Below are 22,045 nucleotides of genomic sequence, written 5' to 3'. Positions count from 1 at the left end.
ATTATATTTCTGCAGGTGGTAAAACTGGCACGGGATCTCATTTACTTTGGCTTCTACAGCTTCAGCGATCTGCTGCGTTTGACCAAAACTCTGCTTTGCATTTTGGATTGCGTATCTGAAACCGGAATGGATGGTGCGGCAGGGGGACGTTTCGTCAATACGGACATTGATTGTAAGTCCCGCAAGAATGAGTGCAAAAATTTACGAAAATACGTTTTTCTAAAAATTCAAACAAATTACTAGTCGAAGTTTATATTCGACATGCCTTTGCATTTGCTTACTTTTAAAATTGTTTATTGGTTTATCTATTACCTGTTTAAAATGTTGCCATTTAATTTTGATGAGTTTCGATTTCGGCTTTGCTTTTTTGTAACAATTTAAAAAAAAATTGCTAAATAAAATAAAAAGCGGCCCATGAAGAAGAAACTGGTGAGTGTTTTGTTCAGTTATGCTTACAAAGTTTTTTGATCCGCCGCATAATCATAGACTTTGATCAATTTTTTACGAATACTAACTCTGTTTGGACTAACCTCTGTCCTCCCTCGTACAGCCGAAGGTGGTGTTCTCCGTTCCATTGGCGACATGAATACCGTAATGACTTCACTGGCACTCGGCTCTGTCGGTCAAGCGATCGCCTCGCCTGCTTCACTGGCGCTACAACATCGCAAATCTGTTTCCCAGATGCTGAAAGAATATCCGCTGGTCATGGATACGAAATTGAAGATAATCGAGATTCTACAATTCATACTGGACGTACGTTTGGATTATAGAATCAGTTGCCTCCTATCGATATTCAAGCGCGAATTTGACGAGACCGAACTAAGCGCTGCTGCAGCAGCCAGTGCTGCTGCGGCCGCCAACACAACCGGCACAGCCGAAGGCGGTGCAACTGATGATGGTAATATTAGCAGCGGTGAGACAAGCAGCAAAGATGCGGCTCTATTGGAGGCTGCTGCCACAGCTGCGGCTGCGCTCAGTGCACGTCAGAAGAATATCGATTTGGAGTCAATTGGTGTGCAGGCGGAGGATATTTTCGACTGCGACAGCGGCGATGCGGCGAATTTGGATTTGGATGGACAAGGTGGTCGTACTTTTCTGCGCGTACTGCTCCATCTGATCATGCACGATTATCCGCCGTTGGTGTCCGGCGCACTACACCTGCTTTTCAGGCACTTTAGCCAGCGGCAGGAGGTGTTACAGGCCTTCAGGCAGGTAAGTGGCAACACGAAAGCATTCTTTTGATTTGTGTTTGGTATTCAATTTTAACATTTTCGTTTATAAACATACAGCATATTTCAAATGTTGACTAACCAAAATTTTTCTTTTGAATTTACAATTTGCCTTATAATTTACTAACTGCTCATTACTACCCGTAACCCCTCCGCAAACCCAACCCAATATATCCGTGTGCTAGCCAAAATGGGATCATATCGTTAGTACTAACAATTTTTATTTATTTCCAATACATTTGCTTTAAAACGCTTTGATTATTGCAAACACTTTTACAATTCATTTACTGAAATTCCACTTTGCTTGCAGGTGCAATTGCTTGTGTCCGACAGTGATGTAGAATCGTATAAGCAAATTAAATCCGATTTGGATATTTTACGACAAAGTGTTGAAAAATCCGAGCTGTGGGTATACAAGCCGAAAACAACGGATGAGTTCAGTGCAAGTACGTTCACTTTTTCTAAAAAACATCTAAAAACATCTGCATACTCTACTTAACTCTCTCACAACCCTCCAGCCGCTGAACGCTCTTCAGACCCGGCCATCGATGTGTCCAATTTGAGTAATGAATATCGCGCCTCACTTTCCAATGAGCAGCTCAATGAGTACAGAAAGGTTAAAGAAATACTTATGCGTATGAATAAATTCTGCGTCACCTCGGGTATGTATGGAGAGGAGAATCTACGTCGCAAGTTAAATGTGAAATTTTATTACCAAAAATTTATTGTAATGCCCATTTCTGTCGATATATTTTTGCCTTCCCTCGCACAATCTGGAAAAACTACAATGGCGCCTTTTCTGTTTTGTTTTTACTTTTGTTTTATAACCAACCAATATTTAATCTGTCTCTCTCTCTTTCTGTTGCACAAGGACCCATCGTTAAGCCGCGCAAGCACGAGCAACGCCTGTTGCGCAATGTTGGTGTTCACACTGTTATCCTTGACCTGCTGCAAAATCCCTATGATGAAAAGGACGATGTGCTCATGAAAGAGCTGATGTGTTTGGCGCATGAATTTTTGCAGAATTTCTGTTTGGGAAATCAACAAAATCAAGTCTTGCTGCACAACCAGTTGGATCTGTTCCTGAATCCAGGCGTGAGTTACATATTTGTTTGGGTTGAAATTAATTTAATTTTGATACCGCGATAATCCCATTGCGTTATATAAAACTTAGTCTGACTTTATTGAGTTTAATTAGATTCTCCCATCTAATTTTTTTTTTGTTTTAGAAGAATTCAATGTATATCGAGTTCATATTGTTATAACAGCTGTGGCTTGGGTATTAAAACTTTAAGTTTCTAGTTGTTTTCTATAGCATAAATTTATCGAGATGGATGTGTTAATTTTTGTCCTCCATCCATTCAACGAACAACTCGTGTAATAATTTAAATATCTTAATGAAACTCCCGGTTATTTTTTCAAATACCAAAATATAATGAATTTAGACAGATATCGTCCACCCAAATCGCCGAGCTTATAAAGGGTTTTCCAATAACAGGTGTTATTTTGAATAGCCCGCTATTTCCGCAGATGTCACTTTTGAAGCTGTCATGTTTTGATATTTGACAAGTAGAAACTACGCCATTAATAAAAATGGAATGATGCACGCTTAAACAACGCATTGAAATTATTAAAATTCACTATAAAAATAGTGAAAATTCGACAGAGACGGTTCGTAAAACTCGAACATTTTTGGGTCATCGTGAAGCACCTTGACGGACCGCAATACAAAAAATTCGACCTGTTGGGTCACGTTAGTGATGTGAAGAATAAAACCCGTGACGTCGCTCACGCACAGCCGAAAATATTGCTGTTGAAGCCGAATGTGTTGAAGAAAACCCAGGTTTGTCCATTCCTCGTCGTTCTTTGGAATTAGGCATTCCACCAACGTCATTACACCGTATTTTGCATACAGATTTGGGTCTTAAGGCTTATAAAGTCCAGTTAGCACAAAAACTCAAGCCGGCCGATCATCAACAACGTCGTTTCTTTGCTGATTGTGTCATTGAAATGCATGAAAATGATCCGAAATTCCATCGAAAAATCATGTTGAGTGATGAGGTCCATTTCCACCTCGGTGGCTTCGTCAACAAGCAAAATTGTCGGATCTGGGGCTCAGAAAATTCAAGAGTTATTGTTGAAAAGCCTCTCTATCGTGTGACTATCTGGTGCGGTTTATGGTTCGGTGGAGTCATTGGACCTTACGTTTTCGAAAATGAAGCCTGAGCAACAATTACGGTGAATGGAATGCGCTATCGAGATATGATTAACGATTTTTTATGTCCGGAATTGGATGGTATTGATCTGAACAACGTTTATTTTCAACAAGACGGCGCCACGTGCCACACAAGCAACGAAACCATTGATCTTTTACGGGCATCACACCTCTTATTGGAAAACCGTTTACAACAAATTACTGTTTATTCTTTTATTTTACTTCATCTGAATTTAATTTACGCTAATCACTGCAAAACTATTTTAATTCCATTCAATTTACTTTAATCCAGTTCAATTCCATCCATCCATACCTTTAATGATTTCTTTTCAACTCCTTTTGCAGATATTGGAGGCAAAGACTGTCTGCGCTATCTTCAAAGACAATCTCTCCCTTTGCAACGAAGTCACCGACAAAGTCGTTCAACATTTCGTGCATTGCATTGAGATCCACGGCCGTCACGTTGTCTATTTGCAATTTCTTCAAACAATTGTTAAAGCAGAGAATCAATTTATACGCAAATGTCAGGATATGGTCATGCAGGAACTGATCAATGCCGGCGAAGATGTGCTCGTCTTCTACAACGACAAGACTTCCTTCAACCAATTTGTCTCAATGATGCAAAGTGAAAAGTCGCCTTTAAGTGATACAAGTCCACTTCGTTATCACGTGGAACTCGTAAAGCTGCTCGCCTGCTGTACCATGGGAAAAAATGTCTACACTGAAATTAAGTGCAATAATTTGCTGTCTTTGGACGATATCGTTACCATTATTTGCAATCCTGCCTGCATACCGGAAGTGAAGGAAGCTTATGTTGATTTCCTCAATCATTGTTACATTGATACTGAGGTGGAGGTGAAGGAGATCTACTCTTCGAGTCACATGTGGAATTTGTTTGAGAAATCGTTTCTCGTCGACGTCAATCAACTTATCGCCATCGGCGCCAATGCCAATAAGACTCTACTCAATTATGTACTGAGCGGTGTAACGAATGTATTGAATACCTTCTTCTCCAGCCCCTTCTCCGATCAGAGCACCATCGTGCAAACCCGTCAGATGATTTTCGTTCAGATACTGCAAGCCACCTATCGCCTGTCGCAGTGCAAGTGGCTGACACTGGCCGATCGCTTTAATGTCGAGAACTGCGTTCGTACGTTGGCTGAATCGGCGAAGACGCGCAACATTGCGATACCGCTCGACTTGGAGCAGCAAGTGGTGTCGATGTCTAGCAAAACAGCCTTGCTCACGCGTCAGACCACCAAATGGCTACTGGCCTCGAAACAGCCAAAATATGAAACACAGCTCTCGGCAAATTTAATGCGTTTGGACCGATCGATTATAGAGGGTTTGCAAGATATTGTATCGCTGTTGGAAGATCAACTGAAGCCGGTGGTGGAAGCGGAGTTGTCGTTGTTGGTCGACATTCTGTATAGATCGGAGTTACTATTTCCGCCTGGTACCGAGGCGCGCAAGCGTTGCGAGAGCGGTGGCTTCATTAGGAAGCTAATCAAACATACTGAGAAGCTGCTGGAGGAGAAGGAGGAAAAGCTGTGCGTGAAGGTTTTGCGTACGCTTCGCGAAATGATGGCAATCGATGTTAATTATGGTGACAAAGGAGATGCGCTGCGAAACACTTTGCTAATGAGGTACTTTGATCGGAAGGGGGGCGGCGGAGGCGGTGGAATTATTAGCGGTATTGGTAGAAGTGGTGTTAGTGTTGGTATTATAGGAGTCGGGGCCGACGCTAGCGGCATTGGTGGTGCGGCACAGCAGGCAATCGAAGGTTTGTGGAAACATTTTCCTCAATTTTTTTAACCACCTACTCTTATTTACTTGCTTTTCTTTAATATTTAAGGTCAACCAGATGCTGGCGACCCCAGCGCTCTCGAGCAACAGAAACGCGTTCATTTGGTAACTCACGGCCCTGGCGCCAAGTACCTCCAACGTGCTGGTAAAACTCTACACGAAGTGCAAAACCATTTAGATCGCGAAGGCGCCTCCGATTTGGTTATTGAACTTGTCATAAAGTCTGTGCACTCACCTTCCATCTTCGTGGAGGCCGTTGAGCTAGGTATTGCGCTCCTTGAAGGCGGCAATCCCATCATACAAAAGGGCATGTACCAAAAGTTTTTAAGCGGCGATTTCAATCAAGCTTTCTACAAGGTTTTCTTCGAGAAAATGAAGGACTCACAGCAAGAAATAAAGTCCACAGTGACGGTGAACACCACAGATATTGCCGCCAAGGCACACGAAAACAAGCAGGATGCCAACTTGGAGCTGGACAAAGTATCTCGTAAACATGGCGTGAAGAGCAACGGCGTCGTCATCACGGACGAGCTGAAAAAGGAATTGCATAACGCGGGTTTGGCAACAGCACGCGCTTACGGCAATGCACGCAGCATACATCCGGGTGATGAAAACTCTGCTATCAGCATGAACAGCCCATTAGAAGACATACTCGCCGAAAAGTTGGAGAAGCACAAAGACAGCAAGGAGGATCGCAATAAAATTTCAAATAAAGTGTTAGTTATGCAACCGATTCTGCGTTTTCTACAATTGCTCTGCGAGAATCACAATCCCGATCTGCAGAATTTGCTGCGCAATCAGAACAATAAAACTAACTACAATCTCGTGTCCGAAACGCTAATGTTTCTGGATTGTATTTGTGGCTCTACAACCGGTGGACTGGGGTTACTTGGTCTTTACATCAACGAAAATAATGTGGCACTCATCAATCAAACTTTGGAAACGCTTACCGAATACTGTCAAGGTCCCTGTCATGAGAATCAAAATTGTATAGCGACGCACGAGTCAAACGGACTGGACATCATAACAGCGCTGATACTCAACAACATAAATCCGTTGGGTGAGAATCGCATGGATCTCGTATTGGAGCTGAAAAACAATGCATCCAAATTGCTATTGGCCATTATGGAGAGCCGAGGCGACAGCGAAAATGCCGAACGCATTTTGTACAATATGAACCCGAAACAACTGGTGGAGGTGGCCTGCAAGGCTTACCATCAGGAGGAGATGATCGACGAGAGCGATGACCATGAAGAGGGCGATGTAGATGCCGATGACGATGTATCAGTGAGCCCACGCGAAGTGGGTCACAATATTTATATACTTTGCCATCAGCTAGCGCAACACAACAAGGAGCTGGCAGCGCTACTAAAGGCGTGCGAAGATGCACAGGCATCCAATTTCGATGCCAAAATGAGCCAGGCACTGATGTATTATGCAACACACACAGCGCAAATTGAAGTGAGTGTGGAAAAGACATAATTGTGTTGCTGATTTTATTGTAAAATTATCTTTTCTTTTTAATTTTGAAGATTGTACGTAATGATCGCACCTTAGAGCAGATCGTTTTTCCGATACCGGAAATATGCGAATACTTGACAACAGACACAAAAATCAAGATTTTAAATACGGCTGAACGTGATGATCAGGGGTCAAAGGTGGCAGATTTCTTCGACAAAGCTGAGGAGATGTTTAACGAAATGAAGTGGCAAAAGAAGTTGAGAGGTGAGTGAAATAGAATGATGATTTTTAGAAAATAACCATGGGGTCTGAAACCGTATATAAACCTCTGAATTATATTTGAATTATAAATTATGGAGCTTTCTTGTGGTGGGAGGCGGTGCAGCCACATTTCTACCTAAAGAATCCCATAAAAGTCGAACGATTAGCTTGGGTAGGAATAACAGGTGCACTCGGATCGAAATCTCAATCGGCGCTGAAAGGGATCCTATATATTCCACCCATTGATAAATATGTTAAAGGGATGGCGACCAAATCTGCGTCCAGGACTAAAGCAGCAGGAATGCTGAAAGAAAACACGCGCGGTCACGCATCACTTCTACTAGACGCATCGACAACAGTCTATCTGGTTCCCAAGACGGATCTGAACAAAGACTATAAATATATGACAGAAAGGATTGGCAGACCAGTGTAAACTCAGATGATAGTGGTCATCATATATATCTCAAAGATAGACAATGGCGCTGGATCGGGAGTGTACTCGGAACAGTTATTCTTAAATTGCTACTTTAGACTCCCAAAGCAGCACAAATGATAAGACTAATGGACTTACCTCCGGCGAATCTTACCATTTTTGTTGGCACTGGCCTTAGCTCGCATCAACTCAATATGTGTTAAAGAAGCATTTCTCTGAACGAACTGTACACTGCGATTGACTTGAACATAATCGACTACTAACTGCAGGGTCTCCAAAGCGCTCTGGCCAAAACTGAATCTGAAAAGGACAAAATGTCTGCTTGGATTCAACAGATCAACTACAAGCGTCCCCACAGGTGTTATAATGGGCCACTGCACTATTGACACTCTCGCCAGTAGAAGGCGTGTACCTCACAATAAATTCTGCAGGGGTTGTCGAGATAAAGAAGAAATTGAGTCGGTACAACACCTCCTCTGTGAATGCCCTACACTTCAAAGAAGCCGTGCCAAATGCAAATGGCTTGGCGATTATTTCTTTGAAGACCTGGGAAATTTGCAAAATGTCTCACTGGTGGGACTAGTTAGAAATATCTAAGTGGTTTAAGCAACTTAGTTAGGGGATGGAAATCAAATGCAAGTATCACAATAGGTTTTAGGGCTCGCGGCTGTCTTGTCTTAGACAAGCACCCTACCTAACCTAACCTAGAAACCCTAGAAAATAACAGGGGTAGTTTTAAGATAAACTTTTAGAGAAATCTCTTGCCTATACTAAATTACTGATTTTGCGTAAGGTGGCGCAAAATTAATCATCCATTTGAATAACTTTTTTACTAAAAAACAAATATTTATTTTGGGTAATGGCCGTCTTTATTTTGAGCTTTACGCGCTCCATTGCTGCTGAGTTCACAAGAGTCAAATATGATTGACGAACGACGGCATTTGTTAAAATTATAAATCCTCTGTAATCAGAAAGTGGATCCAAATAAAAACCAGGGAATACTGGAACGGCACAAGCGGCCTGAATCACTCCAAAAAGAGTTCCTGAACTTTAATACCAACAGAGCAAAATCTGTTCTAACCCTAAATAAAAAGGGCCTTAGATACTCAGTGGAGCACTTACAGGCCACTTTACCTACAATAAATATTTAAATATGTGATGAAGAAGAAGGAGTCCATGAAACACTTAATCACTAACTGTAAAGCGTTAGGGCACAGAATACTGGGCTCCTACCTACTAGGGAGCGAAGACTTACAAATGTCACTTCCTAAGTGGTTTGCTCGCTATCCTAAATAAGTAAAATTAAGTACTTAGGGGCGCACAATAGATCAAACTGATCTCAGTGTAAAAGGCCTCAGCCATTACCATTAAATCCTCCGGTAGTGTGATTAATTTTGCGCCACCTTTTACCACCACTTACATTTTTTGATAAATTTATTTTTCTCTTGCAGGACAACCTTTTTTGTTCTGGGTCAGCAGTTATATGTCACTGTGGAGCAACATACTTTTCAATTGCGTAGTTGTTATTAATCTCATAGTCGCATTCTTTTATCCTTTCGACAATACTGTGCCGGGTATGAAACTAATAATTGTTGAATAAAAAAGTTGTCTAACCTATGTAATCCTCTTATTTCTTTCACAGAGCTCAGTTCACACATTTCCTTACTCTTTTGGGCCATTTTGCTGTTCTCACTCGCTATTGTTGTGACACTACCGCGCGAATCGGGTATACGTACTTTAATTGGATCGGTGATATTACGTTCCATATTTCTAATTGGACCAGAATCGACGCTTCGTCTGCTCGGAGTTGTGACGGTAAGCGTAAATCCTAACGAAGTCGTTATTCAAATTGAATATTTTTCTTCCACCTCCAGGTTACCTTGAAAAGTGTTCACATCGTGAGCATTATGGGCAATAATGGCACTTTGGAGAAGAATTTCTTCAAAATCATAACGGATATGCAACTACTTTACCACTGCATTTACATGTTCTTCTGCTTTTGTGGGCTGATTTTCCATCCCTTCTTCTACTCGCTGCTGGTGCGTATGCGCCGCCCAATTTTAATATACAAAATGTACATAAAATTCATTGTTTTACTTATTTCTGCAGCTCTTCGATGTAGTCTACCGAGAGGAAACTTTGGTTAATGTCATACGCTCCGTCACACGCAATGGTCGTTCGATTGTTTTGACGGCCGTTTTGGCTTTGATTTTGGTCTATCTCTTTTCTATTATCGGTTACATGTTCTTTAAGGACGACTTTCTAGTCGAAGTAGACCCCGATGATGCACAAACGGCACCGACACCTACGCTCGCGGATATTACAATCTCGATGGCGACGAATGCAGCTGGCACCACTTGCAGCGCACCGGATGCATTTAATAAGGGCACCATACCCGGCATTGGCGAGAGCGCTGAGGCTGATAGCACAACTACTGGTTCGACTGGAGCCGCAGTCAGTGGCGGTGGTGATGACTGTGGAAAGGAACTGAAGGAGCGTTCTTGTGATTCATTGGTGATGTGCATTGTAACCACATTGAATCAAGGTTTGCGGAATGGGGGAGGTATTGGCGATATACTGCGTGCGCCATCGAGCAAGGTGAGATAAAAGGGTTAATACATCTAAGATGTAGAACATTTATATGAAATCCTACAATCCTTGGGGAAAAAGGTATCCATTACTGATTGTGCTATTTGGGTCAAATATGCACCGTTTTGTTGTATAATTTGTTGCCATTTTAAAGATAGCTCATTATGAAGTTCTCTCATAGAAGTATTGATCTCTAGTAATCGATTTTCACAATCTTCTATTGATACCAATTTCTTATCACTCAGGAAGTTTTGTAATGAGAGAAAAAGGTGGTAATTGCTTGGTGCTAGGTCCGAACTATAATATATGGTGAACGCATTAAAACATCCCAACCAAGTTTCCGAAGTTTTTGGCGAGTCATTACAGACGTGTGTGACCTTGCGTTGTCCTGATGGAACACAACACCTCTTCTGTTTGGCAATTCTGGCCGTTTCTGGTCAAACGCTAGCTTCAAACGGCCCGGTTGTTGACAGTAGAGCTCTGAATTTAGTGTTTGGCCATACGGAAGATATTAATAATAAATTATTCCTTTCAGTAGAGCCTCCCTGGCCGTTAGTCTAGGTTTGGCCGCCGTTTGAGCTGCTTCATCACTCTTTGCCCACAATCTTTTTCGCAAAATTTTGTCGCTTGTGACTCATTTCTCATCCCCAATCACCATTCGCTTAAGAAATGTGTTGATTTCATTCCGTTTGTCCCAGGCTTTGCAGATGGAAATTCGGTCCATATATTAATTTTTTTTTTTTGTGTTAATTGGTGTGGCACTCAAACATCGACCTTCTTTGTGAATCCAGCTTTGCGCAAATAGTTTAAACTGTTTTATGGTCGTTCATTAGCTCCTGGGCGATGCTACAACTACTACCGTGTGAATCAACTTCGATTATTTCTGTGATTTTATCGACATTTTCGACGACGGGCCAGCCTGTTCGAGGTGCATCTTTAACATCAAAAATGCTTGAAGAGAATCGAGGAAACCAAAATTGCACATAATGAGCTGTTACAGTATCGGCACCATAAACACCACTTACAATTTCAGCGACTTGACTTCTGGCTTGCATTTTCTTTTCCTTTATAAAAAACAAACCGTAAAATGTACCGAATTTTCTCCTTGTTGACTTCCATTGCTAAAACCCTGTAACTCGCAACCGAATGGAAAAAAATAAAAAGAGCAAACGATTTTTTTTAGTGTGAAATGTCACCTTGACAACCAGCATAAACTTTAAATCAGTTGATGGATACTTTACGAGATATCAATCACTACAGCCATCTACCGAGAAAATAATGGATTTCTCTTTCCCCCAAACTAATATAATATATATAACCTATCTCTCTCCCTCTCTCACTCTCCCTCTCTCTCTCTCTCTCTTGCTTTTGCATATTCCCTCAACAGGAGAGCCTCTTCGCTGCACGTGTCATTTACGATCTACTCTTCTTCTTCATTGTCATCATTATTGTGTTGAATTTGATTTTTGGTGTCATCATCGACACCTTTGCCGACTTGAGAAGTGAGAAACAGCAAAAGGAGCTTATACTCAAGAACACCTGCTTCGTGTGCGGCCTAAATCGTTCGGCATTCGACAACAAAACGGTCAGTTTCGAGGAGCATATCAAGAGTGAGCACAATATGTGGCACTATTTGTACTTCATAGTGTTGGTAAAGGTGAAGGATCCCACAGAGTTCACCGGACCCGAAAGTTATGTATACGCCATGGTGAAAGCCGGCATTTTGGACTGGTTTCCAAGACTGCGCGCTATGTCCCTGGCGGCTGTAGACGCCGACGGTGAGCAAATTGAGTTGCGCAGCATGCAGGCACAGCTGTTGGAGACGCAATTGCTCATCACGAGCCTGTCACAACAGCTGCACGAACTGAAGGATCACATGACCGAACAGCGTAAACAAAAACAACGTCTAGGTTTGCTCAACACAGCGCCGAGTAATCTATTGGCGTGCTATCAACTGCGTGATGCGAATAGTTTGTCATGAAGTTTTGCTGCGGTTGACGGATGCTTCAAGCAAAGCAATAAGCAAAGGACAGATACAAATGTATTTTGAATAAATGTAGCATTTCACATGGTTTCTTATTAATATTTTTCATATTTTTTTTAATTTTTTTTTCATTTTTTCTCGTGAAAATTATCGAATAATTATAATCATTAGGGGCAACAGAAGCAATCAAGCAGGATAAAATGTGTGTGAGACATTTATTAGAAAACTAAAAACAAAAACAAAAAAAAAACAAATAAACATTATATGTGTGTATGTATGTGCAATATGCGAAAACAAAAACAATATTAACTTGCTCACTCGAAAAAGAATTCAAATAATTGAATTGAAAAGAGAAGAAAACAAAGCAATTTCATGTTGTGTGTGTAACTGTAGTGCGAAATTTTATTTGTCACTGTAGTTGTTGTTAATGCATTTTCACCACAGAAAAGGTGAACATTTTAAGCAAAACATTACCGAATAAGAGCCAATTTACACGATGGATTTTCACCCTAGGTTTTTTGCGCATTCCCTTTTAAAGAAGTCCTCAATGCCTTTTTGCGGTTTTCCTTGCGTGTTTTTGAAGTTTAAGCGGTCAATTTTCTTTGGTCATTCATTTGAATTTTAGTGTACTTCAATAAAAATACGAAAATGTGAATAAGATCAAAGCGAAATGTCAAAAAACCCCCTTGCCTGCATCCCTATCCCGTTGGCTTCTCTACACTTTTTGCCACCAAGCTCCACACGCAAGACTTTCCACCCAGAGTGAAAAGACAGCGTGCAAATTGGCGCTAACTCTGTATAAGTATGTATGTATGTATGTAACGAACGAACCACATACCATAAACATGATTTATCTTGCATTTTGAAAACGATATATGTATGTATAAAAGAGTAATGTTTTAAATTTTGTGACATTTGGTTTATTTGTCATCGGAAATGCATTACTTAGACGTAAATTATTCATGTAATTTCTTTTTTCTACTTTCTACAATTTTTCCACTCGAAACTAAGGCAAATCTATACAAGGTTTGGGCACTAAAGCAGCTAATTGGAGTGTTAAAGTAAAGTGCATTGTTATTGTTGTTGTTGTTTTAGCCATGAACATTCCCCATACATAAACGGGGAATGGCGCTGAAATCAAGGATGATAGATTACCAGCTTTGCTATTTAGCTATGGTGAAAAAAAAACTGTGAGGGGAACTTTGGTTGTCACGTCGCTGAAGAGATTCCGCAACCGAATTCTGCACGATCATTTCACATGTATTCACACACTCGTCCAATCAGTCGTTGTCCAGATAGCAGCGAAGCAACATAAATGAGGGCTGTGTTGATTTTTTTTTTTTTCGAATATCACTAACACAAACTTATCGCTACATTTTCACACACAAATTCACACACTCCTCAAACGAAGTGTTATCATTGATTGATTTTTTTTTCGTTTTTTCGTAACCAAGCCGCTTCGTGGCCCAAATAACTTCACCCCATCAGCTGATTCTGTCAAATTCGCTCCTGTGCCGACTAACGGTAGCACACCTCTAAAAACTTTGCGCCATATGCTGAAGTGCCAGTTTTAGGCCGGATATAAAACTTGCCTATTTGTTGTTGCTTTGTATCTTTGTTCACATTTTATTTGAAATTGTAAGGTCCAAAATGCCAAATTGTTGTTGCTCTACCTTGTTGTCACCCCCTTGTATAGAATTCGCCTTACTCGAAGCTAACACAAATTTCTTCTCTCAAACACTTTTACCGTCACTTTAGTGACATTTTTAAAATAATTTCATTCTCATATATCTTACAAATATACAAACAACCTTTACACTTTAAACAATAAACTCGTACTATCTACAAATATGCCAATAATCTTTACGAAGTATACTATTTCACCTCTCAAATTTTAAACATCTAACTTCTATTCTAAGAAAAACTCTACACTAAAATGTGATCTTTTCGATTTTCGATTTTTATTCAAATTTTCCAATCACCACACTATGTGCCGTTCCCAGTCTCTACTAGCTCTACTAAAGTGTATTTATACTAAATGCTGTGGTTTCTACAATTGATTTTACATTTCTACATATTTTGTAGTTTTGACAATTTTCGAAGTACTTTAATTGCAAATAAAATAAAAGTAAAATTTAATGTGAACTTATGGAGACTAAGTTTTTTAGCTCAATTAATGTTAATATTATTGATTATACTACTTAAATATATTGAGAATATTAATAATAATATATTAAACTTACACAAACTATTATATATTTACATAATTATGCGATTCTGAAATTCTATAGAAATTTTAATAAAATTGTAGTCAATCACATGAAATGTAATTGAATGTTTAAATTATTTAGTGAACACAAAATCACGTAAAAATAAAGTATGCAACTTAAAAAACAAAGCTAACAAGTGTTTTATGATGCAGCAACAAAACGCCAAACAGCGTAAAACAAACCGGTCGCACAGGGGCTCGTTTGATCCAGTGCCATTTGCAAACATCAAAATTTGTAATATTGCGTTCACTGAGAAGAGTTAGCAAAATCCATTGGAATCATAGTACCGTTTAATCACCTGACTAATTGTGTACGCTGTGCGAACCGAGAGGATACGTGGTTCCTCACTTTAATATGTCATAGCAACCAGTTATTCTAATGAAACATATGGGCATCACTGTAAACGATTATAGGTGCCGCTCCATAACACCATAACCGTAAGCGTAGCCGTATGTAGCTACTTCTTCTTCTTCTTTATTTGCTATTCGTAATCGAATGTAAGCGATTATATTGTACAATTTAAAAGTAATACAATTTTTTTACGACTTTTTTTAATTTAAATTTTGAACTATATTTGAAAATAATCCGCGGTCTCTAGCTGCTTCCAAGAGGGGACCCACGCGTTGTATACCGGTTCACTGCCTTATGTTCCTCAACCAAGAAAACTGCTTACGCCCAATAGCTCTTCTTCCTTTAATCTGCAATCGTTCATATTTCGGGTTTCGTAGAATACGCCCCAAATATGAAGATTTTCGTCGTTTGATGCACTTTATTAATTGTCTGTCGCCGTGAACTCTTCGCAGCGCTTCTTCATTAGAAGCGTGGTCGGTCCATTGTATCTTGAGCAATCTCCGGAGAAGCCACATTTCAAATGCTTCCAGCCTATTCATGTCGGAGAGTTTTATGGGCCATATTTACATGGCATATAGTAAAACTGACCATATATAGCATTTTATGAAGCTCATTTTCAGTTGAAGATTGAAGTCCCGAGATTTTAGGACTTTATCATATTTAAGAAATGCAGATCGTGCCATTTCGATGCGACATCTTATTTCTGTTGGGGCATCCCAATTTTCGTTGAAAAGGCAAGCAAGGTTTCTAAATATACTTACTCTTTCTACTTGTTAAATAAGTGTTGTTGTATGTATTTCTTCTTCTATCTATCTACTGGGTTTTCCCCGTAACCCTAAGCAGCTATCAAATACTTCACATTTGTTTTGCTATTTGCAAAAAAATTAGAACATTAGAAATCAACGACGTAAAATGAACTTACTTAGTGGAAAATGTGGAAAATGATCCGTGTTTTTATGACAAAATACAAATGTTGTCATTAATTATACTGCCTGTAAGAGAGCTTTAGGTAAGACCTGGGGAATTAAACCTAAGGTTGCTCATTGGCTTTATACTACTGTCGTCAGACCCATTCTTCTATATAGAAATGTTGTCTGGTGGTGTGCTATGCAGAAAAAAACCTATTCTTATTTATTGAATAAAGCGCAGAGATCAGCGAAATTAGCAATAATAAATAAATAAATAAATATCATATTACATCTGCCACCCCTAGATCTCTTCTGCAAATACTGAGTGGTCTGTTCTGCTTTAAGGAACATGGAATACCCAATGATTGTGATTATCACCCTCCCATTCTCTGCTTCGAAAGGAGTAACGAAAATCCCTTCTAGACTGGAATGGCTTGAAGAAGATCCATCACCCAACACACCCGTTAAGATCTACACGCACGGATCTAAAATGGACACCGGTGTAGGATCAGGGTTATATTGCGAAGAGCATTCTATCAGTGAATCCTTAATTCCCCTTTCGAACGGAAACAGAATATAATCAACAGATATCTGCATTCTATCAAATAGCCAAGCTTCCCTACAGGCCCTGGATACATTCCAAATAACATCAAGGATTGTCTTAGGTTGTCGCCAATCTCTTACTGAGATGGCTAAACAATATCGTATTATCTTATGCTGGGTTCCAGACTACAGAGATATACCAGGAAGTTGTAGTGCTGACCAACTTACAAGATGTACTTATGTCAAACATAAGTAATTTGATGGGCTACCTCTCACAACTTGTACGCTTCTTATTAAGGACGCACTAATCAGTTCTGTAAATCAAAGATGGATTAGTGCCAATACCTGTGAAATTGCGCTGCAAACATGGCCAAGGCTAAATCTATGTCTGTCCAAGAATATTATGAAATTGAGTAGACTTCAAATTAGGACCTTAGTAGGGGCCCTCACAGGTCATTGTCGAGATTAGGCGTTTACATGCATGATTTCTGTCGTAGCTGCAGGAATTAGGAGGAGTTGGAAACAATTCCACATTTTTTTTACTCATGCCCGGCTCTAGCTAGAAGCAGGAACCGATATTTAGGATCCTATGTACTTCTCTATGAATATAGATAATCTATACGCTTTAGGTATCAACAACCTTTTACGCTTTGTCAAAAGACCAGGATGGTTCAATATGGAAGGGGAAATGTAGCCCAGCCCCTGCGGCTCTCAACGGACCCATTTCGTCGTCTAAGTGGCATCGCTGTATCTATATGCGATGCGTCTGCCAAACCTAACCTAAACCTTCTACATTGAAGCTGTTTATGGTTATGGCATGACTAATCGACAAATGCTGTTGTAATGTTACGGCTATGGCATAGCGTCCCCGCCAGTTCGCTCAAGCAAAAAGACAAAGCACACCATCACACACCCAACTGACTGTCAAAAAAAAGGAAAAAGAGGCGTGTTTTTACTTGTAATCGTGTAAAATGAGTGAACTCGTGGCCAAAACCGACACAACGTACCCTTTCTACCGAGGCTATGATGATGAAACTATGGCAACGCACGAGTAATTTATTTGAAAATCACAATTTGAACCCCAAAGTGTTTCCCTAAGAAAAAAATTAGTTTTGAAGGCTCGTAATCCATTCTATCTTTTTCGCCCCACCCAATGAAAATGGCTTTATTGTTTTTCAAAATATTCTCCTTGGAAGTCAGTGCACTTCCGCATTCGATTAAACCAATTTTCAAAGCACTTTTGCTACTCAGAAATGGATATCTCCAAATCACTGCCTAAACGCATCGACAGCTTTTTCAGACGTTGACCTCTCATTTTATTTTTTATGTTCGTGAACAAAATTAGGGCTGTAAAGTGTATGACCCATTAATTTGATCTTTCAAGTGTTCAAAAACTCTTTTGTGTGAGCCGATACATGCGAGATCGCATTATCTGATCAGGAATGATTCATCTTGGGCGGTTGGTTTTCCTTGTTCGGCAAACAAACGGTTGTGTACCACTCAGAATTGTCTGTTTTATGTTCCTTTGGTGGTAGAGTTGCGACACAACCATATTTTCCAGTTTATGTGAAAAAACAGACCAGGGCCATTTGCTTTGTGGTGATTTTTCCGCGAACAACTTCTATTGGATTCAGCTCGTTTTGGAACACCCAAACTGTCGATTGCTGTTTTGCGGAGTTTCTTCAACATTTCTCAACACCACTCGACACGAATCCTTTTTTGGGCAATTGTGAAATTAGAACAAATCTTCTTGATGACCAAATGTTTATGCCATATTGAATGTATGCTAGTCCCACTATTACCCAAGGAATACTCTATCTCGTAATATGCCATATGATAATCCCTCGTTAACAATTCACGCACATCATTGACTGTTTCTGGCATAACAACCCTTTTTGGGCGGCCTTCACGAAATTCTTTCTGCAGGGATCGACGCTCATGTTGGAACTTGTTTGACAGCGGCTAAATGTATTGCTTCAATCTTATCTTAGATCCTAAAACTCAGCTAGAGGTCCAACGTAGAGTACAGGGTAAAGAAAGCAAATGTAGCACTTTACACGTATAAGAAAATGTTGGGTAAAAAATGGAGTCTCCAACCAAAACTATCCAATTGGTCCTACACAGCCATTGTAAGGCCAATACTAACATATGCGGTACTAGTCTGGTGGCGCGCAACAGAAAAGAAATACAACCAAATCAAGCTGAACAAGATACAAAGAACAGCGTGTATCTTAACTACAGAAGCGCTTAGCACCAGTCATACTGAAGCGCTCAATGTCCTAACTCTTCTATTACCATTAGACCTACATATAAAAACAATCGCTACTTGCAGCGCGGTGAGACTCAGAGACATAGGAAGCTGGACAACAAGATCCTCCTACAGGGAGCCTCGCTGCTCAAAAACAGATCACACTACACAGTCCCCGACCTTAACTTCAATAAAGACTTTACGGTACGTTTTCCACCGAGAGCCGAGTGGAACAAAGGGAAGGTGATAGGAAGATATGATATTGAAATATACACTGACGGTTCTAAGATGAACTGTGGTTTGGGAGCTGGCTTCCATTCGGAGTTACTCAACCTATCTCAGTCAATTAGACTTCCTGACTATGTCAGCGTGTTCCAGGCAGAACTTTTAGCGATCAGAGGAGCATACAAATCGCTAAAACTCTACAAGGAAGTTGGTGCAAGAGTAGCTATCTTTTCAGACAGTCAAGCAGCTATCAAAGCCTTAGACTTCAACTCCATTTCATCCAAACTAGTCTTACATTGTAGAGAGGAACTAGAATTACTTAGTGATTGGCTTGAAATTACTCTGATATGATCTCGGTCATAGAAACCTACGGGGTAATGAGATAGCGGATGAGCTAGCAAGAAAAGGTTCGTTCGACACTAGACATAGCAGAGGCGGTGGCAGTCTCCACTCCTATAAAAGCATCCATTGCTTCACACTATCTTGCTTTAGCCGAAAGAAGATGGAAGCAATTAAATACATGTATTACAACAAAAAACACATGGTCATCGTACAAAATCCAAAGGACGAATCACCTGTTAAGATGTTCTCGACCAAACATTTCACACACCACTGCAACCCTTACAGGTCATTGGAAAGCAGGGGATCATGCAGCTAGATTCAACCTCTACTTCAATCCCATCTGCAGAAGCTGTCAAGCGGAAGGGGTGAAGGAAAGTCTTTTCCACTACCTATGTGAATGTCCAAGACTAGCTAGGGCACAACTTCGCTCCTTTGGTAAGCCTTTCTTACAGGAAATTAATGAGATCTCAGACATCGAGATAAAGAATTTGCTGCTGTACTTGGACCTCACTAAATAGATCTGACTTGGAACAAAAAAAAAAAAAACATTACACGAGGACAGTGGTAGTAAAACGGTGCTGGTCACTAATTAGGATTATTTCAGTGAAAATACTCAACCACTTCAACAACAACAACGCCAGTGCCAGAACTGGTTTGCAAAATTTCGATCCGGCAATTTTAATGTCGAAGATGCACCAGGTTCTGGAATGCCGGTTGAAGCTGATAAAGAAGCGATAAAGGCATTAGTTGATGCAAACCGGCGAATAACAACACGTGAGCTCGGTGAGAGGTTAAATTTACCGAAAACAACTGTTTATGATCACAGGCTTCAATTTGCGGTATCAAAAAGTCAACCAAGTTTATCGTGGTGCGATAGCATTCGTTCCATTCACTATTACACTACCGCCAGCACCGTCTTTGAAGAAATATGCACCGATGATTCCTCTAGCCCATAGGCCGCAGCAAACGGTTGTTTTCTATGGATTTAATGGCTGTTCTTGAATGGCTTCGCGTTGCTCTTCAACTCAAATACGGCAATTTTGTTTATTATCGTAGCCATTAAGCCAAAATAGTGCTTTCGGTAGGGCGGTAGCAATCTGCTGACTGATTCATTCGAAATGCAAACATACATATTTGCCGTGCGAAGCTCCCAATATAAATAAATATTTTTGAATCTTTCGAAGCTATTATTACGTTATAAGTTTTTTTTGTCTCTTAGCAATCGATGCTTCATTTTACCTCTCCTTGTTATGCAATGCGGAAGTCGCTTTTTCAAAAGAGAGTGGGCCAACTATGTTTTCTAATAAGACTTATGCAATTTTATTTTTGGGTTAGACGCCCTCGAAAACGTGCCTATTCATTCAACTCCCCTAGTCACCATTTTGCACTCAATAAAATTCCGTAAATTAGGCCACCAAGTGCGTCCACTTTGAAGATCCAGGACAACCGGTTCAGCTGCCTATTCATTGAATCTTAAAATTTCCTGATAATGCGGTCATTTAATTTAATTTGTTACTACATTGCAATTCGAAAGTTTTTAATAAAGTACTGAAGCATCGCAGTAGCCACTAGCGCAGGGAGCAGCTTGGCATTTGGTTGGCGCTTGGCGGGAAGCGAAAGGTACGCAAAATAAACTGTTCTACGTGACCATTTGCCGAAATCCCTTTACATTAGACACAATCGCTTCGGATGTTTGTCTATTTGCTGCTATTGGCTGATTTGAAGTTACTGTGTTAATGCATTTTAGGTGCTTCATGGAAGCGAAATTTTGTATAAAAGACTTTTGCGCTTCCAAAGCTATTCAGTTTGTGTCTGGCACTTGCTTAAACAGCGAAGTTTAAAAATATTGCGAAGTTCACATTTTTCATATTGCATTTCTGTAATTAATAAAGAAAACGTAAATAATTTTCAAATCGAAAATGTTCACTAAATTCATGGTGAGTAAAAATTATGCAGAAGCACAAAAATATTTAATACACATTGTCCGTTCACAGCTCACTTTTACCCTGCTGATGTTCGTGGCCGCATTTTCGACCATCAGCGCCAACGAGGCGAGCATTGATCAAAAATCCTTAACTAAGCGCAGCTTAACTGAATTTGGCAGCGACTCAGGGCACACAGTAGCCATCAGTGCAAGTCCTTGGTTAGGCGGTGGTAATGGCGCCCAATTCAGTGGCGGCTTCAACGCACTGGCTGTCAGCGGTTGGAATCCATGGAATAGCTTGTGAGGAAACAAAAACAAAACAAAAAAAAGAATAGTTTATAAGTGAATTTTTATATTTGCCTTTTCTAGCGCCGCCCGCCATGGATCGGCACCATCACCCAGTGAAGTGGCCAATGCTATCGCCTCTGCCAAGCAAGCTTCGGCCAACGTCTTAATTGCCCAACAACAAATGCAGGCAGCTAAAGAGAATGTGCTCAATCAGCAACGCATTGCTATGGAAAAGGAAACCGCTGCCGCTATACTAACACAAAAGTCAGAGGCCGCCGCGGCCATTCAACGCTCTGAAGCAGCAGCTGCCGCGCAAGCAGTTGTGCTGGCGCAACAACGTTTGGCCGCATCCAAATCTGCAGTGGCACATCAGCAACGCATTGCCGCGGCTCGTGAGGCTGAAGCTGCAACGGCACTGCAACGCTCAGCGCATGCTGCTGCTGCTGAGATACAAAAAACCGAATACGAAGCGTCCAAACTGGGCCAGTATACACGCAACGGCAACGCAGGGGCCGCACATCATCTCACCTTGACCAAGGATGTGGCGTTCAGTCCGATTACGGCAGGCACCAATCACGTGCCTAATGTGGAGGCAGTGGGACCATGGCCGAGCAATGGTGGCAAAGGAGCGGCAGGTGGTGGTGGGGGAGCTGCTGGTTGGCTATGAAGCGATGGATCAAGAATTCCAGCATTTGAAATAACATAATTATGTGAAATTCTCTAATTTGATTTTCGCTGTATACTCGTATTAACTACTGCAATAAAGCAAAACGTTGCTACTACAAATCATTGGTTTATTTTTCAACTCATTGGACAACAGAAAGGTTAAAGAAAAATAAATTAATAAAATTTCTTTCCTTAGTCTTTTTTTTGCGATTCGCAGCTCAGTGAACTGATATAAAAAGTCCTTTCATGCGGTGAATAGTAAATTCATTTTCTTTATTTAATATTTTTAATTTCCTTTCTGT

The 22,045-nt window shown here is 40.5% G+C and overlaps 2 protein-coding genes across 2 annotated transcripts in view; both read left to right on the top strand.

Annotated features, from left to right (window-relative positions):
• Window positions 1–14,308, top strand: part of LOC128864986 (inositol 1,4,5-trisphosphate receptor) — a 52,900-nt gene extending 38,592 nt beyond the window's left edge. Inside the window, exons 12-24 of the mRNA XM_054104822.1 lie at window positions 16–172; window positions 551–1,212; window positions 1,540–1,675; window positions 1,748–1,891; window positions 2,101–2,324; window positions 3,790–5,227; window positions 5,300–6,711; window positions 6,783–6,975; window positions 8,857–8,979; window positions 9,048–9,220; window positions 9,280–9,444; window positions 9,515–10,003; window positions 11,382–14,308. Of these exons, the coding sequence (XP_053960797.1) occupies window positions 16–172; window positions 551–1,212; window positions 1,540–1,675; window positions 1,748–1,891; window positions 2,101–2,324; window positions 3,790–5,227; window positions 5,300–6,711; window positions 6,783–6,975; window positions 8,857–8,979; window positions 9,048–9,220; window positions 9,280–9,444; window positions 9,515–10,003; window positions 11,382–11,975 (5,910 nt within the window). The 3' untranslated portion in view covers window positions 11,976–14,308. The remainder of the gene's footprint in view (window positions 1–15; window positions 173–550; window positions 1,213–1,539; window positions 1,676–1,747; window positions 1,892–2,100; window positions 2,325–3,789; window positions 5,228–5,299; window positions 6,712–6,782; window positions 6,976–8,856; window positions 8,980–9,047; window positions 9,221–9,279; window positions 9,445–9,514; window positions 10,004–11,381) is intronic.
• A 6,449-nt stretch (window positions 14,309–20,757) lies between these two features.
• On the top strand, window positions 20,758–21,830 carry LOC128856799 (uncharacterized). The gene is made up of 3 exons (XM_054092148.1): window positions 20,758–20,802; window positions 20,860–21,089; window positions 21,159–21,830. The coding sequence occupies exons 1-3, from the start codon at window positions 20,785–20,787 to the stop codon at window positions 21,742–21,744; spliced, it is 834 nt and encodes a 277-aa protein (XP_053948123.1). The 5' UTR covers window positions 20,758–20,784; the 3' UTR covers window positions 21,745–21,830.
• Window positions 21,831–22,045: the final 215 nt, after the last annotated feature.

The sequence above is a fragment of the Anastrepha ludens genome, chromosome 2 (assembly GCF_028408465.1).
Source record: "Anastrepha ludens isolate Willacy chromosome 2, idAnaLude1.1, whole genome shotgun sequence".
In the NCBI taxonomy this organism is placed as follows: domain Eukaryota; kingdom Metazoa; phylum Arthropoda; class Insecta; order Diptera; family Tephritidae; genus Anastrepha; species Anastrepha ludens.
The sequence above is the reverse complement of the archived record's forward strand: the minus strand, read 5'-3'. Positions and strand labels throughout refer to the sequence as shown.